The sequence below is a fragment of the Pygocentrus nattereri genome, chromosome 5 (genome assembly GCF_015220715.1).
Source record: "Pygocentrus nattereri isolate fPygNat1 chromosome 5, fPygNat1.pri, whole genome shotgun sequence".
Lineage (NCBI taxonomy): Eukaryota > Metazoa > Chordata > Actinopteri > Characiformes > Serrasalmidae > Pygocentrus > Pygocentrus nattereri.
In genome coordinates, this window is record NC_051215.1 from 20,059,405 (window position 1) to 20,076,172 (window position 16,768).

Sequence of the window (16,768 nt, forward strand, 5' to 3'; positions counted from 1 at the left end):
TCATATGCAAAAGTGTGGAGTGCTGACCTCTGAGATTTAAGCTTCAGCTCTGAGGCTCAGACTGCGTTTCGTGATGATTTCTGGGTGTTTATCACATGCTGCCATGGAGCTGCTCTTCCTCTTAATTTTCAAGACAATACAAATACAGTCGGCAGCTCAGAAATGCCACTGGGGAGGGCAAAGGACAGACAGACAGACGCAGAGACAAAGAGCGCAGTGCAGTCCAGGACTATCACACTGTGCCACACGTTTCCACAACTCGAGACAGCTCTGCGCAGAAGTCAGAGATCAGCCTGCTTTCACTTAAATGGCCCATATCATGGAAAACGCTGTTTTTCCTAATAAAGGCCTCTTCCTATTTCCCCCGTTATATCAAAAACAGTAAATTAAACTAAATGGCTAAAAACAAAAAAGCTAAAATAGTTTCTAATCACTTATACAGAACTTTCCTTTAATTTCAGAAAGTAGAAGAATGGATTTTACTAAAAAAGCAAATGAATGTTTCTTTTTTCCTATAGTAAACAGGTTTTGGGCAGCAGGATGCTAAGGGAGAGTGAGACTCACTGACCCTCACACACAGCTGAGAGGAGAGTGAGCTGTTTTTCCCTGATGCTGAGAAATCAATAAAAATGTCTACTTAATGTCTGTTTTGACCTAAAATTCAGTGAATGAAGGGTTTCGTTTAGACAGAACTGCACACTCATTAATCTCATTTAAGCTCATTACAGTGTTTATGTAATTGTGAACTCAGGGTTTTATAACCAGTATTGTGTGTTTGTGTGTTGAAAGTGTTTATTCCAAATCCTTAAACTGAGTGAATAACATTCAGCTAAAATCAGTTTCTACCTGCTGTGATCACTCCAGCTGCGATCTAACGTAACACAGCTCCATTAAATGAACATTAACACAAAGCATTAAACTGCCAGCCATCACAACAGTCATGTATTAAGGCGTTTACATTACACTGAATGTGTACGATCCATCGTTGGGTGCGATGCTCTCTCCACGCAGTATAAAGACCATATCAAACTTGAAAAAAGGTGCTTCCATTTCAGAAGAACCAGACAGTGAATGTTCATTTGCATACAGTGTTCAAAGTTCAAAATGTACAAAAACACATTCAAAGGTTTGTGTGAAAACACTATTTTGGACCCTACACACGAGAATCAAACCAGCGAGCGCTGGAAAGGCTGGAAAGACTGAGATAATCAGGAAAATAAACTGCAACCCACACGAACATCAAACTACATAACACACTTCCACAAAGAGATCAGAGAGGAGGGAGAACGTGTCTGTCATCCGAGACAAAGCACTGAAAAATGAGTAACCCTTTCTTTCACAGGCCCCTAAGTTCTAGGTATTAACCAAGTAAGTGTGAGGTACGAACTCCGAAGTACCAGGTAATTATTTTGAGTAATAATATGGTAAGTTCCAGGATAGTCTAAAATAATTACTCTGAAATGTTTCACGTGTTCTAGATACCTAGAACCTGTAAGGTATAAATTCCAAAGTACTGGGTAATTATTTTGTGTAATAATATTTTAAGTAACAGGATAGTCTAAAAGAGTTACTATGAAATGTCTCACTGGTTCTAGGTATTACCCAGCTAAGGGTAAGGTATAAATTCCAAAGTACTGGGTAATTATTTTAAGAACTCAGAACCCAGTAAAACCACTGAAAGAGTCCCTGATTTCTCTTTCAATTCAAATTCAGTTCAGTATGAAAGTAATAGATGCATACTATTTAAGACTCTACAGATGTGAGTGACCTGATCTCCTACCCACATCCTGTTTATTCTTTTGAAGTTCTAGGTAAATACATTATAACACTTTACATTCCCTCGAATGCTGACAATCTAGTATCCATGTGTCAAACACAAGGCCCACAGGCCTGATCTAGAACCTGTGACATGTTTCATAGGAATTTCATTTAGATTGTTCTAGTACTTAATATCTTCTCATCTAAAATAATGACCTAGTACTTTGGAGTGTGTACTTCACACTTACCTGGTTAATACCTAGAACTTGGAGGACTGTAAAAGAAAGCATTGTGGAAAAATATCAAAGTACCACATTTAACCTACTTTAAGAAACAGCGGTGCACTGCAAACATGACCTCTCCGAGATCTTTCGTCTGCTCTACATATCTAACATTTCACATTCTGAGATGGCTGGAATACTGAGATGGTTGGAAAATTATAATGTTATCTTATTGTTAGATATTTTCTGCATGTTTTAAGTACTTTTTAAGGGGACTGATGTCACTATTGTGGTGCTGTTTCATGTAAATTTGTAATTATTTTCGATGTTTGCGAGGAGAATATCAGCTGATGTATAAAAGGAATCGGCTTTTATTTCTCTAATGAAATTGGTATTAATCATAACAGCATTGATATTTTTTATATGTGTGAAGCTCAATCCTAATTAACATATATCATGAGCAAAATATGTTTTGTTGATCTTTTGCAATAAAACCCTTTATTATTACAACAAGGAAAATGACTTAAAACAAGTAAAAGATTGTTGCCATTGTTGCCTGAAATGGTGTACCCAAACTAAAGAGGGTGTCGTTCCCTCATACTCTGGGCTACAGTCATGATGTTTGTCTCATCTGAAAGGAAACAATCTCACCATCTGAATAACTGTCTGAGTCACTGATGCAGAGTAACAGATTCTAGAACAGGGGAGTTTATCTCCTCCTGACTCTCTGATCTCTGACTCAGAATAACAGAGTCTAAATCTGAGGTGTTTATTTCCTCCTTACTCTGATCTCTAAACTGATCTCTGACACAATGTAACAGAGTCTAGAACGGAGGAGTTTATTTCCTCCTGACTCTCTGATCTCTAAACTGAGCTCTGACTCAGAGTATCGGAGTTTAGAATGGAGGAGTTTATTTCCTCCTGACTCTCTGATCTCTAAACTGATCTCTGACTCTTGCCGTGTTGTTCTGGATGATGGTGTCTCTTTGGAGGCGGTGAGGCCACAGTGATCTGAGTGTTTGACCATTCAGTGCCGATGCTGTAAATGAGTTGATTGTCACTGCTGTGAGTAATGGATAAAAAAACGTTTTAAGGGAGTTGAATCCTTGAATCTAATGCATAAAAACAGAAGTGAAGGATCGACAGAACTGTGCTGGCACTGATACGGTGATCTAGAACAGGCTGCTTCTGCCATTTAATCTCCTCTTGTGTGATCTGAGTGCTGCTGTTGGATTAATTAATGTGTAAAGAATGTGATCTAACTAAGCTTAAAATGGGTAGATTTATATTGTATGTAAGTTTTTGAGATAAAAACACAGAAATAGGAATATACACCAAATAGGAATGTTCAATTGCTTCTTAATACAAATAGCTAATCAGCCAATCACATGACTCAATGCATTTAGGCAAGTAGAGGTGGTCAAGACAACTTGCTGAAGTGCAAACCGAGCATCAGAATGGGGAAGAAGGGTGATTTAAGTGACTTTGAACGTGGCATGGTTGTTACCAGATGGGCTGGTCTGAGTATTTCAGAAACTGCTGATCTACTGGGATTTTCACATGCAACCATCTCTGGGGTTTACAGAAAATGGTCCGAAAAAGAGAAAATATCCAGTAAGCGGCAGTTGTGTGGACAAAAATGCCTTGTTGATGCGAGAGGTCAGAGGAAAATGGGCAGACTGGTTCGAGATGATAGGAAGGCAACAATAAGAAAAAGCCAACCAAATTCTCTGAGGAATGTTTCCAACACCTTGTTGAAAGTACGCCACAAATAATTAAGGCAGTTCTGAAGGCAAAAGGGGGTGCAACCTTTTACTAGAAATACCTAATAAAGTGGCCAGTGAGTATAATTCAATTTCCTGCCATGAATCAGAACCCAGCTTATGAAGCAGCTCAGAGTCAGTGTTAGGAACACGTTGATTAAGACGGATTATATTTTCAATAATATTTTACTAATACAGTCATTTAGAAAAGTTATTCTTATATTCCTACAACCATCTCACAATTAGAAATATTAGATGTATAGACTAGATTTAAGATGATGGTGAAATGGTTCTTTTTGGTTGCTATATATAACCGTATAGAACATACTCTCCATCAACCTGAAGAGCCATTTAGACGTGTAAAGGGTTCTTTGAGTGTTCATGTTCTATACAGAACCATTTTCCTCATTTCCCCATTTCCCTTGAAGAACCATCCTTTTTAATGATGTAGTCTTGCTCTTTCAGTAAAGTCAAGTGAAAGTCTTTGCTCCAAGCCAAGCGGCTGATTAATTGTCCTCGTTCCTCAGTGACTCTGTAGAAGCTCCTCACCATAAATACATATAAGAATCATAATTGAGCGTCTCAGTTGTGTCCTGCACATGTAGACAGTCAGTGATGTGTTGGCCTGCTGTGTCACCGAGGGCCCGGTTACTCCTTCTTCCCGAAGAACTTCCTGAAGACGGATTTGCTGTGGGGGCGGGGGAGGCTGGCGTAGGCCCGGAGAGGCAGCTCGGAGATGGACTGCTGTCTGCAGCTGTTGGGCTGAGAGAGACCCACACTGCTGCACACCGACGGGCTCTCCCCCTTGCCTATGAACACAGTCACAGAGTAGCTGGAGCCGCTGTATTGGCTGCTGCCTGCAGGGGACGCTGTGCACGGCTTGATCTGCTGGTATGTTGCTAGAGAGAGATAGAGGGGGAGAGAGAGGGGGAGATTGAGAGAGAGAGGATTTTACCTGCTGTAGTCAAAAGTGAATAACTCCTTCTACCCTCATCTGGGAGGAGATACAGAAGCATTCGGACCAGAACCAGTCAGCTCAGGTCCAGCTTCTTTCCCTCCACCATCACCCTGTTGAACTCCACACCACTCCACTAATATTCTTAGTGGTGTGTATATTTATTAATTATTATCCCTTGCAACAGACAGTTCACTGCATATAGAATATGACGCATAACTTCTTACTCTAACAGCACATAACACACTGTATATTAAGATTAAGTGACCCTTTATTAGTCTCACAATGGGGAATTTTCACCTCCACATTTAACCCATCTGTGCAGTGAAACCCCACATACACACTAGTGAACACACACACTAGGGGGCAGTGAGCACACTTGCCTGCAGCGCCCGGGGAGCAATTGGGGGTTAGGTGTCTCGCTCAAGGACACCTCAGTCACATACTGTCAGCTCAGGTGATCAAACCTTCGACCTTCCGATCACAATGCTGGTTCGCTAACTTCCAGCCCACGCCCGACCCCATACATTGTGTTTATAGTATTATGTGTATATAGATTTATTTGTAATTGTGTTTATATTGTTCATATAGTTATATATTTCATAGATATGTCATATTTATGCCTGTTACTAAACACTTGCACTGTTTGTCTGTTTTGCACTATTACTATTTGAACTTCTGGTAGATGCTCACTGCATTTCATTGCCTTGTCCTTGTACTGAACAACGACAATAAAGCTGAACCTATCTGTCTGTCTGTCTATCCTTCTATCTGTCTGTCTGACTGTCTATCTATTTATCTATCTGTCTATCCATCTGTCTAGCCATCTATTTATCTATCTGTCTGTCCATCTGTCTATCCATCTGTCTGTCTGTCTATCCATCTATCTATCTATTTATCTGTCTGTCCGTCTGTCTATCCATCTATCTGTCTGTCTGTCTGTCTATCCATTTGTCTGTCTATCCATCTATCTACCTATCTGTCTGTCTATCCATCCATCTGTCTGTCTGTCTATCCATCTATCCGTCTATCTATCTATTTATCTATCTATCTATCTATCTATCTATCTATCTATCTATCTATCTATCTATCTATCTATCTATCTATCTATCTATCTATCTGTGTGTCTATACATCTGTGTATCTGTCTGTGCGTCCATCCATCCATCCATCCATCCATCCATCCATCCATTTATCCATCCATCCATTTATCTATCTATCCGTCTGTCTATCTAAATTAAATACAGTGACACTGTGTGTGATTTAATAACCCTCCAGTGAATGAATCCACTTTAAATTTCCACATAATGTCTGATACACATGAACAAAAATGCCATATTCATAAACATAAACAGAGAAAAAGAAAACGACCAGAAAAAGTTTTCAGATTCAAATGAATAACATTCGCACTTTGCTGCAAAGCTTTTTACGGCGTGTACAGCTTTCAAACATCTACACATTTTAAAATTATGTTTTTTTAAGGGTTACTTTGGTTCTGTGTAAAAACATTTCCATAATTAAGTGGTTCTTTGCAGGATGAAATGGTTCTGCAGACTGATGAATGTGTAGTATTTTTGAAAAGGGTTCTCTATAGTACCAAAAAGGGTTCTAATATTGTTACAATACAATATTGTTACAACAGAAGAACCCTTTTTAGTTCTATATAGAACCCTTTTAAAAGGTTTCTATATAGAACCATTTAGATGTCATTCTTCATCAACCTGAAGGACCATTTTATGATGCAATGAACCCTTTGCAAGTGTTCATGGTTCTATACAGAAGCATTTTTTTACCAAAGAACCTTGAAGAACCATCTTTTTAAGAGTGTAGATTTTGAAAGCTGGAACTGATGAGAAAAGCTTTGCAACAAAGTGCTAATGTTATTCTTTAGAATCTAAAAACTTTCTGATTGTTTCAAGCTTAAATGGTTCTCTGCATGGTGAAATGGTTCTTCAGATTGATGGTGAACCAAAAAGCGCTTCTGCTATTGTGACAAGCTTGACATCATAACAATAAAAGAACCTTTTTTGATGCCATATAGAACCATTTTCAAAGGTTTTTCTATAAAAAGGTTCTTTTTTCAACAGGGAGGTTTCAGTTCTAACGGTTCTAACTGTCTTTTTTCAGCAGGTTTCTTTCCCTGTGCAGTCTATAGCACACTACGTTGTGAGTAAGCAAAATTTTATCATGTATAATTTAGAATTTGTATTATTTATAATTCCTTTGTAATATGAAAATATCTAATCTGTCCAGGTCAACTGTAAAGACTCAGACTCAGTGAGTGGACCTGACGGCTGTACCTGAGGTAAAGGAGTGTGACCGTCTCTTGCAGCCCTGGCTGGTTGAGACATAGGAGAACATTGCTCTGGGGCTTTGAGAGTGGAACCTCTTTTCCAGCAGAACGCCTGGGGACTCTAGAACAGAGAGAAAGATCAATACACGAGGGCTAAGTGGGAAAGACGTAACGTGAGAAAAACAGCTCATGAGGAAAACGGACAAGTCGAGAAAGACGAAGGACAAGAGAGGGAAATACAGAGGAAACTGGGTGATGACCTCATACACAAAGGACGTCAACTGACTTCAGTACTGTACTCCCCCCTAGTGGTCACTTCATGCATTGCTTTAGGATGCAGAATAGACACAAAGGCAGCTCTGAATCTGGACATATTACAGTATAGTCAGTTCTGAAATTCCAGCTTAATGACCACATTCCTGGGATTTCTTCCTTTGGAAATTTTTAGTTGATCGAATGCTTTGCCAATAGTGCAATAATCTGTACATATTATTATATTTATACCAACCAGCCATAACTTCACGACCACCTCCTTGTTTCTACACTCATTGTCCATTTTATCAGCTCTACTTACTCTTTAGGTGCACTTTGTAGCTCTACAGTTACAGACTGTAGTCCATCTGTTTCTCTGATACTTTGTTACCCCCTTTTACTTTTTACCCTGTTCTGTTTTTAAAAACTAGCAGCACTGATGTGTCTGATCCACTTGCACCAGCACAACACACACTAACACACCACCCTCCTTAAGATGTTGTTCTTTTATAAATAACTCAATAAAACCTAAATCCTAGGCTGATGCAAGATTCACAAAGAGGGAGCTTTATTATTCCAGGTTGGGGGGCTTTTTACCCCAGATGCCCCCTTTAAAAGCTGTCTTTGTTTGTGTTATATAAGCAGACCTGTCGGCCCCTTCAGTTTATCTCCTCTAACTGTGTGCAGGTTTATACACTGTCAACCTGCACATGATAAACTCACACAGAGATGATTTAGCTGTACAGTAAGTGGACATAGTTCTTTAAGTGGGGCTGAAAGATTAACCTTTTTATATATCTAAATCCATACATATGTATACATATTGAAATCCCAATTTAACAGAGTGCAATTCTCAAACCACAAGAGCTGTAATTTATGAAAAAAAATTATAGCCTACATTATCAGCAGTGTTGTAAGTTTTAGGTGGGAAAATTTAATGTAATAAAACAGTTTTTGAACTGCCTATAGATGAGACAGACCAATCAGAGGCAACCAAACCTCTGTGTGACATCACAACCATAACTTACTGGCAGTCTGGCTCACTATGTTCAAGGCTCAAGCCAGAAAAGGTGGATATTGTGGTCATCCTGAGCCTCAATTTATAGAAAATAATCACAATTTAAATCACAGACGCGATATAAGTCAGAAAAATTGCAATTAGATATTTTCCCCAAATCGTTCAGCCCTATCTTAAAGGGGCATCATTTTCCTCCATATCTATAAACTAACTTTAATTCATACAAACACTCACCACACTGCCCTGCATCTGAAGTTAAGGTGGGTAATTCCAGATTCCCACAGTGCCGCTGAGAGATGTGCGAAGCATCTCTTGTGAGGACCACAATCTGTTGGCTTCTGGCTGAGCTGACTGACTGACAGTGGCTCTGGAGAGCCAAGTGACCATCTCCTTTTGAGGAGCACTGGCACACAGCTCTGCACTGACAGCGAAAAGATGATGAAGAACCTCTGGGGAATGTGGGCTGTGCCGTGGACCCATACGTTGTGGTTATATCAGCTTCGCTGGACTCACTGGACTCTGTAGTCAGGCAGAAGTCATTAATAATTAATCCTAGTTGCATTAAATTACATGTTAGATATATTCTGTGTTTTAATCTAATGCTAAAGAGGTTTACCAGCGTTGGCCTGGATTCTCAGGATCCACTTCTTCATCATGAAGCGAGAGGAGGCACTCAGAAGGTACCCGGATCCATCACGCAGCCTGAGAGTGAAGCACTACACGTCAATCGACCCTTAAAAGGACAATTAACTGAAGTGGCTAAGAGTGAATGAGAGCTGGTGCTGATAATGTCACATAGATCAAATCACAAAAAGGTAAACAAAAAGGTAGCAGCAAAGTAAATTAGGGCTGGGCGATATGACAATATACAGTATTATTGTGATAATTACATATCCTGCCTATCATCAGTGCCTGTAGACACTGAAAAACTGCACGACTCATTATAAAGAGAGTAAAATTAGTGCATTTAACTGGGTTTAAACTTGCACTCTGGACTTCATATTGCTGCTAACTTCCTACTCTCCCTCTCTTGTGTACTTCTATTTATTTATCTATTTTAATAACAGCTCTTGGGTGTAAACTGGACCATGAGATCTTAATTTCGTTCCACCTCATGTACCATGTGATGCGAATGACAATAAAATCTCCTTGAATCCTTGAATCCTTTAGTGTTGAACGCTAACACTTCGCTGTTTAAACTGATCAGATTTCTGAAATAATTAATATCATGACAGATTCTGTGTGAATATTTCTTCAAGTATCACAATATTATATTTTATCGATATATATATACATCGCCCAGCATACTAACAGAACGGGCAAAACATCGGCAGTGATGGTCTCGTCTCGCTGAATTTGAGGCTGTTATGTCAAGTGTACTCAAGAACACACTTGACATGGTTCTAGTAATGGCAGTGATTCTGTATAGAACTGTCTCCTGCTTAAATGTTTCTCTGCATGACATCTTAGCAATAGCAGAACCCTTGTGGTGCTATGCCCTGATATGGGAATTCTGATATATTTCATTTTAGCTATGCTGCTGAATGTTTACAGTGCTCTTCTGGCTTAAAATAAAGGCATCATCATCAGCCTGATGCCAATGATTTTTAAAAAATCAATTATCAGCCAATACTGCTATGATTCTGATATCGTGCATCCTTCCCATATGGAAAAAAATATGTATATTCTGAATGTATTTATCAAATATATTGTGGCATTGTATGAAAATGGCCAAAAATGTATTTATTTAATTCTATTTTAAATGCATTTATTTGTATTTGTTATTAGATTTTCCTGAATTTTATGTAGTTTAAACAAAGCTTACAGATACAACTAAATACACATGAACTGAATGCACGGTACTGAGCTCTGTGATCTGCACTGTGCTTTACATTAACCACGTACGTCTGCAGTCAGACTCTCACACAATGTACTTCACATAAACAAGATATCAGCTCAGACCTGCATTTCACAGAGTATCAATACCTATAGCCCTTGCTTCTGTCCTGTTAAAGGACCATTTGATCAGATTTAAAATTAAGAGACTGGAACACAAACTCATTTCTAAAGATATCAGACAGTGACGAGCATCAGACAGGGTTCTGGATATTTTCATACACTTTCAGATGGATCTGATACACATATACACTCTCAGTAATAAAGGTACTAGACTGTCTCTGGGGCAGTTCTGCTCCTGTCACTGGGGTGGAACCCTCAAGGCTCCATCTCAGGCCCTTTAGTCAGGGAACATAACTGAACCATAATCCACTGAAATTATATGTTCTAAGCTGTATTGACTCAACACTCCCCTTCTCACCTCCAGGCTTTTATTGTACTGTTCTGTTTTAAATCTTTTGGTTATTTGAAGGTATAAATACGAATTTTTCACCTGGAAAAGCTGATTTAAGCTTCACAATCAGATCTTAAAACCACTTTGAGGGAACATTTACGTTGTTTAAACAATGAACAAAAACAGTACCTCAACAGAACCTTCATTTCTAACAGTGTACAGACATTTATTTCTGTCTGGTACATTTCTATTGTAATATTTCCCCATACATTTTAAAATGTATTTGGTCAATATGGCAAAATATTTAGAGCTATATTTTAGTGTGTGGAATGTATTTCAACATGGACTGCAGTATTGCATTTCAAATCTGAGGAGTTTATCAGTGTCTTTTCTGACCTCAGGCTGAAGCAGTTGGGTTTCTTGCTGTACTCTGGTGCTGGGACACATTCGGCACCAGTTAGGTTCAGCGGCAGGCTTGTCACTGAGCTCTGGGGACAAAAACACACAGAATAATGTCGACTGAGATGCTCACTTGGCTGGTACACCACTGTGTTACATGGTACAGCGTTTTTGTGCCAGTGATAATGAACAGAAGAGCCGAGCTCATATGCAGCAGGTGGCTCTGTCTTACCCTCATGGTGTCCTTCCTATCCTGGTAGAAACACAGTGTCTGTCTGTACAGGACAGCGTGGTATGAGCTCCACGCCCGGCACAGTGCCTATAGGGTCCAAATATTAGTGACAAGATGATGAACAAACAATTAAGGTACATTTAGACCAGAGAGAGCGTGTGCAGTGAAATCACTCACTCTCCTCCCCCCCAGCAGCAGCCTGTGCTTCCTCTCTAGTGTCCCCGCCATGGATGGGAACTCTCGCCTGGAGCTCTAAAACAGACAGAAATACATGTTCAAGACTTTAGAGTGACATTTTAAATGACCTCTTTCTGTAAACCTCATTTCTGGTGTTTTGGCAATGAGTATCATTTAAACTGAGGGTCAATGCAAGTGACTGGCCTAGTCTTAGTGGCTTAGTCTGGTAAACAATATAGGTCATCAAACAACACCATATGACACAATTACTGTTGTTTGCTCTGCCACACACACCTACGTATATTGATTTTTCTTACTTCATCTAAATGTTGCTTGTATATTTGTCTTTAAATAATATGTACATTGTCTTTATATTATTGTCCATATATACACCAATCAGTGTATTTGGTCAAAAAAGTGTTAACGTTGCATCCCTAGATAGAGAGACAAACTGGATACGAATACATTTTTATATTCTGCAGATTTGCTATGGAACAGACTTTCTCTAGAGATGAAGTATAGAAATCAGAAAGAACATTCAAATGGCTCAAAAAGATGGTTATTTGGCAACATGATATCAAACTGAGAGTTTTTAATCAAATTATCTGAGAGCATCTAACAGAAACGATCAAATAGATACTCCTCTCTGACTCTGCTTTGTGTGAAGTGTTTTCTCTCTTGTGCTGTCCATTCTGTTTTTGTATTTATGTATTTATGTGATGAGGAGCACAGTGGAAATAAGCCTCAGGGCTTCACTGCATTCTAATCTGTGGTGATTTCAGTGCTGCTGTGCGGTGTTACATGTCTTTTCTCATCAAATACATCCAGTTCAGTTCAATTCAAGTCATGATTGTGGCTTTAAAGGCCATTTTCCCATTAAAACAAACATTATAACTTACCATGGGGCTGGAGGCGGTCTGTACCCTGGTGTTGTGGTTGGGTACCTCGGCATCCCCGTCCAGGCCCATATGAACAGACAAAGGGCTCATGGACTGATCCTGTAAGGAGAGAAGTATCACTAATGTTACTGGACAGAACCTCAGACTCTGTCTAAAACCTCAGCAGTAGTGCACCACAAAATGCTGGAAACAACAGTTTTGGTCTTGCTGACCATTTTTCAGTCTCTTGGATGGTTCTAGATAAATCTGTCATTAATCTTCTCTTAAACGGTCATAAAAAAGAACTATGTTTATTAAGCCACATCTATCTTAATCCAAATATATCGTCCTGGGGCAGTCATGGGCTGGAGGTTAGGGAACCAGTCCTGTGACCGGAAGTTCGCTGGTTCGATCCCCAGAGCTGACAGTAAGTAACTGAGGTGTCCTTGAGCAAGACACCTAATCCCCAACTGCTCCCCGGGTGCTGTGAATAGGGCTGCAAACGGCCCCCTAGTGTGTGTGTGTGTTCACTAGTGTGTATGTGGTGCTTCACTACGCAGATATCTTAACATATTGTTAACAGGTGGATTTTAGGATTTAATAATACAATATGAACTGAAAATGATTTCTAGTAAGAGCACACAGTGTCTTAGTATTTTCTTAATTTAAAAATGAACTGACATTCTGGAGTGTGACTCCAACAATAAAACAAACATTTTAATTCTAATATCAACCATAAGCTGCAGTCTTTAAAAAGATGGTTCTTTAGTAAAGACAGTGGTTCTATATAGACCATGAACACTCAAAGAACCCTTTGCATGCTTAAAGCATTCTTTGCATGGCAAAATCGTTCTTCAGACTCATGGAGAATGTGTTGTACATGGTTCCATACAGAACAGGGTTCTGCATAGCACCAAAAAGGTTAACATTGTCAGAATAGCAGAACTCTTTTTGGTGCCCATATAGAACCATATACAACACATTCTCCATCAATTTGAAGAACAATTTCAACCTTGCAGAGAACCATTTATTCATGCAAAGGGTTCTTCAAGTGTTTTTACACAACTGCTACAAAAGATTTGTAAGAATATCAGTAATAAACTGCTTTAGAAATAAATTGCTTTAAAAATGACCCTATTCACCTGTAGTATCTTACCTAAAAGAGGAACTCCACCAATTTTTAAAAATTCCAGTATAATTAAGTGGTTAAGATGTAATCAGAGCGGTTCAGAGTGGTATGGTGTGAAACGCTCTGTTCTAGTCTCCACCTGTGTTTGCACCGGTCCCTTGTTACCCTTATGTATTTAAGCCCTGTGTTTTCCCTGGTCTGGTTACTGGTTGTTGTTTGAATCTCTGTCTGTGTTATTTGGTTGTTTATGCCTTTGTTCATTTTGTCATGTCTGTCTGTCCTGCTCTCCGTATTGGCTATTTGAACCTGGACCATTTAGACTATGACCCTGGATTTGCCCATAATAAATTTTGCTTATCTCTGCATATGCGTCCGCCTCCTTGCTCCCCGTTACACCTGATGACTGAGACGCTGTTTTATGATAGTTTAGAGAACTTAATCTGCATTCATAGTAGATACATGCAGGGTGCTGTGTGGCAAAGTAGAAAGAAAAGAAAACTTATGATTCCAAATTTTCCACTATTTTCCATCATCAAAATTCCATATAAACTCAGAAGACTCGTGTAGGTTCACTGGTGATTCTGGATGGTAAATTAAATGTCTATATTTGTGTTGTAGTCATGGCGACCCCTGGTTCCTATCACCATCACTGTAAAGACGTCTGGACCATTTCACACCAAAACACTGAATCTCTCTGTTTATACCTCACACACTGAATTATATAGAAATTTTGAAAAACAGGTGGAATTCCCCTTTAAGTAATGCTCTAGAATAGTTCTTGGATTATTTACGCTAAACTCTTAATTCCAAAGTGTATGCTGATCTGATTTTCAGCAGATAGTTATCAAATTTCCAGCTTGCACACCTCACCTTCATACCCCCTTTATCACCTTCCTCCTCCTCCTCTTCCTCCTCCTCCTCTCTATACTGGTAGATATAGTTTTGGTGATCCTTAAGCTCTGGAAGTTTCACAGGTTCTGAGGCTGTTTCATTGACCACCACTGCCTCACTGGACGCCTGCTCCTGTTGAGGGAATGTGTCCCAGAACCTTCTCTCTCCATTAGATAAGATATGAGCATCCTCCCTGGGGCTCCAGTCCTTCCGGTGATCCACCAGGTTATGAACGGAGGATGGAAGTCTGAACTCAGCTACTGGAAGGTTGGGAGCAGAGGCAGTGATCATCTTTCTGACCAGCATGGCTTGCTCTTTAGGAGAGGGCTTCCTTTGGTGGTCTGGAGAAGAGCCGGCAGGCTCAGTCTGGTACATGATATCTGAACAGATGCTCTGGCGATAGCCATTAGTCTGGTTCCAGATGTCCTCCAGCTCCTCCTCTTCCTGCTCAAATTGCTGGTGGTCAGGGTGGACAGGGTCATCTACTGGGGAGTTAGTGGGCTCCATGCTCCTGTGAGGCTCTTCTACTTCGAGAAATGATAGCTTCTCCAATGTTCTCCTGGGTGCTGGGTATTCAGAGATGTCCAAATATGGGGGCTCCGTACACAGCTTGAAGCTACCAGAGCTTGAGTGGCCAGAATCCACGGAGTCTTCTCTTCCATTGGCTTTGAAGTTCAACACAATGTGGGACGCATGGCTCTGGGCAGCCCCAGGACTTTCTCTGCTTGGTTGAGAGCATGTGGGCTTGGCTTTATGGTACAGATGGCCATGAAGGTCCTGTATCAGAGTGTGGACGCTGGGGCATATGTGTTCCTGTGCTGTAGAAGAAGTCTGGTGATGATATGGGACTGAGATATTCTCTTGATTCTGCTCTGGATTTTCCTGGTTTGAAGTTGAAGCCTGGTGATGACTGCTGCCCAGGTGGGCTGGTATTTGATCCCACCCAAGGCTTGCTTCTCCATGAAGCGTGATGGTGGTTGGATCACTAAGAGAAGAGGTTTGACTTTCTTTAAATAGGACAACCTCAGCTGGAGGAGGAGCAGGAGGAACGTCATTATAATGAACAGAAATGGCATCTATGTGGATCTTCTGATTGTTCTGGCAGTCAATTTTGAGATGTCTTTGAGGTATCTCCCCTGGTGGTGTGCGATTAGGCTCCTCATGTTTGTTTGCAGGTTGTGAGCGAGCCAGTTTGAAGGTGCTTAAAGCCGTAGTCTGCTCTGGATGAGAGTCCTGGTCTTGGGGGGCAGCTTTCCTGGAATCAGCTGGGCTGATGGTAATGATGTCTTGAATACATGGGATGAGGCTCATGTCCTTGGGCAGGTCAAAACTCAGCACAGAACCCAGTGAGAGGAACCTGCAGTGGTTCTTTACATGACCTGAGGTGGACTGTTCCACAGCCATGCATGGATCAGGAGAAATGAATCCTCCCAAGCATTCAGCATCAATGTCCTTCACCAGGGGGTTCTTGACATAGTCCATGAGCTGAGGGTCTTTATGGTCAGACCTCCTCTCATTCTTCCTCTTCTTCTTGTCCTTCAGAGGCCAGGTATGCATGTTGTATGTGAGAGGCTCGTGTTCTGGTGGAGAAGATGCCTCCTCCGAAGGTTCTACTCCCATGATTCTCTGGACGGTGTGCCTGCGGGCATCTTTCTTCTTCTTCCTCTTCTTGCTTTTCCTTTGTAAGCTGCTGAAGATAGTGGTGCTGTTCCTGGGCAGAAACTCCAGGGAGGTGCTGTCCATCTCTGGTGAGGAGGAGGAGGATTGCCAGGAGGCGTGAGGAGAGAAGGAGGCAGGGACGTGCACCATGCCGTGAGGTAAAGGCAGTGTCATACTCTCGTACATGGGTGCAACCGACTGGATGGCGTCCTTAACATGCAAGTATGTACTTACCTAGAATGAAAAAAGAGGGTTATGTTAATTATTTCACGACTGATTTTCTTTGCTGACACACACTGTTAGGCCCATGCGTAAGGCCATTATTAAGCATGCATAAGCAGTTTATGAAAAGTTATTTTCAAAGCTCTTTCTGTCTGTACTATATTAACCAATCACATCAGGCTAATGAGATATATGTAAACAGAAATAATTAGATATGTGTGACATCAGGGGATTCATGTTTATATTTGAACCAAAATATGAAATTCAGTACATAAAAAAGATGGTTCTTTAGGGGTTCTTTAGTAAAGCACATGGTTCTATATGGAACCATGATCATTCAAAGAACCTTTTTTGTGATTAAAGGGCTCTTTGCATCATGGAGAGTGTGTTTTATATGGTTCTGTATATAACTTTTTTTAAAGTACACTATATTTCCAATAGTATTCACTCACCCATCCAAATCATTGAATTCAGGTATTTCAATCGCTTCCATGGCCACAGGTGTATAAAACCAAGTATCGCGGCCTGCAGACTGTTTCTACAAACATTAGTAAAAGAATGGGTCACTCTCAGGAGCTCAGCTGAATTCCAGCGTGGTACCGTGATAGGACGCCACCTTTGCAACAAGTCCA

The 16,768-nt window shown here is 40.4% G+C and overlaps 1 protein-coding gene across 3 annotated transcripts in view; it reads right to left on the bottom strand.

The window, feature by feature from the left end:
• Nucleotides 1-709: 709 nt before the first annotated feature.
• The window catches only part of LOC108441705, an 88,081-nt gene continuing 72,022 nt past the window's right edge, over nucleotides 710-16,768 (bottom strand). For all 3 annotated transcript variants that reach the window (XM_017721376.2, XM_017721378.2, XM_017721375.2), the window contains 9 exons: nucleotides 14,235-16,148; nucleotides 12,257-12,355; nucleotides 11,358-11,432; nucleotides 11,181-11,267; nucleotides 10,946-11,037; nucleotides 8,876-8,961; nucleotides 8,494-8,778; nucleotides 6,997-7,110; nucleotides 710-4,641 (listed from right to left, as the gene is read on the bottom strand). In XM_017721376.2, the coding sequence (XP_017576865.1) occupies nucleotides 4,391-4,641; nucleotides 6,997-7,110; nucleotides 8,494-8,778; nucleotides 8,876-8,961; nucleotides 10,946-11,037; nucleotides 11,181-11,267; nucleotides 11,358-11,432; nucleotides 12,257-12,355; nucleotides 14,235-16,148 (3,003 nt within the window). In that variant the 3' untranslated portion in view covers nucleotides 710-4,390. The remainder of the gene's footprint in view (nucleotides 4,642-6,996; nucleotides 7,111-8,493; nucleotides 8,779-8,875; nucleotides 8,962-10,945; nucleotides 11,038-11,180; nucleotides 11,268-11,357; nucleotides 11,433-12,256; nucleotides 12,356-14,234; nucleotides 16,149-16,768) is intronic.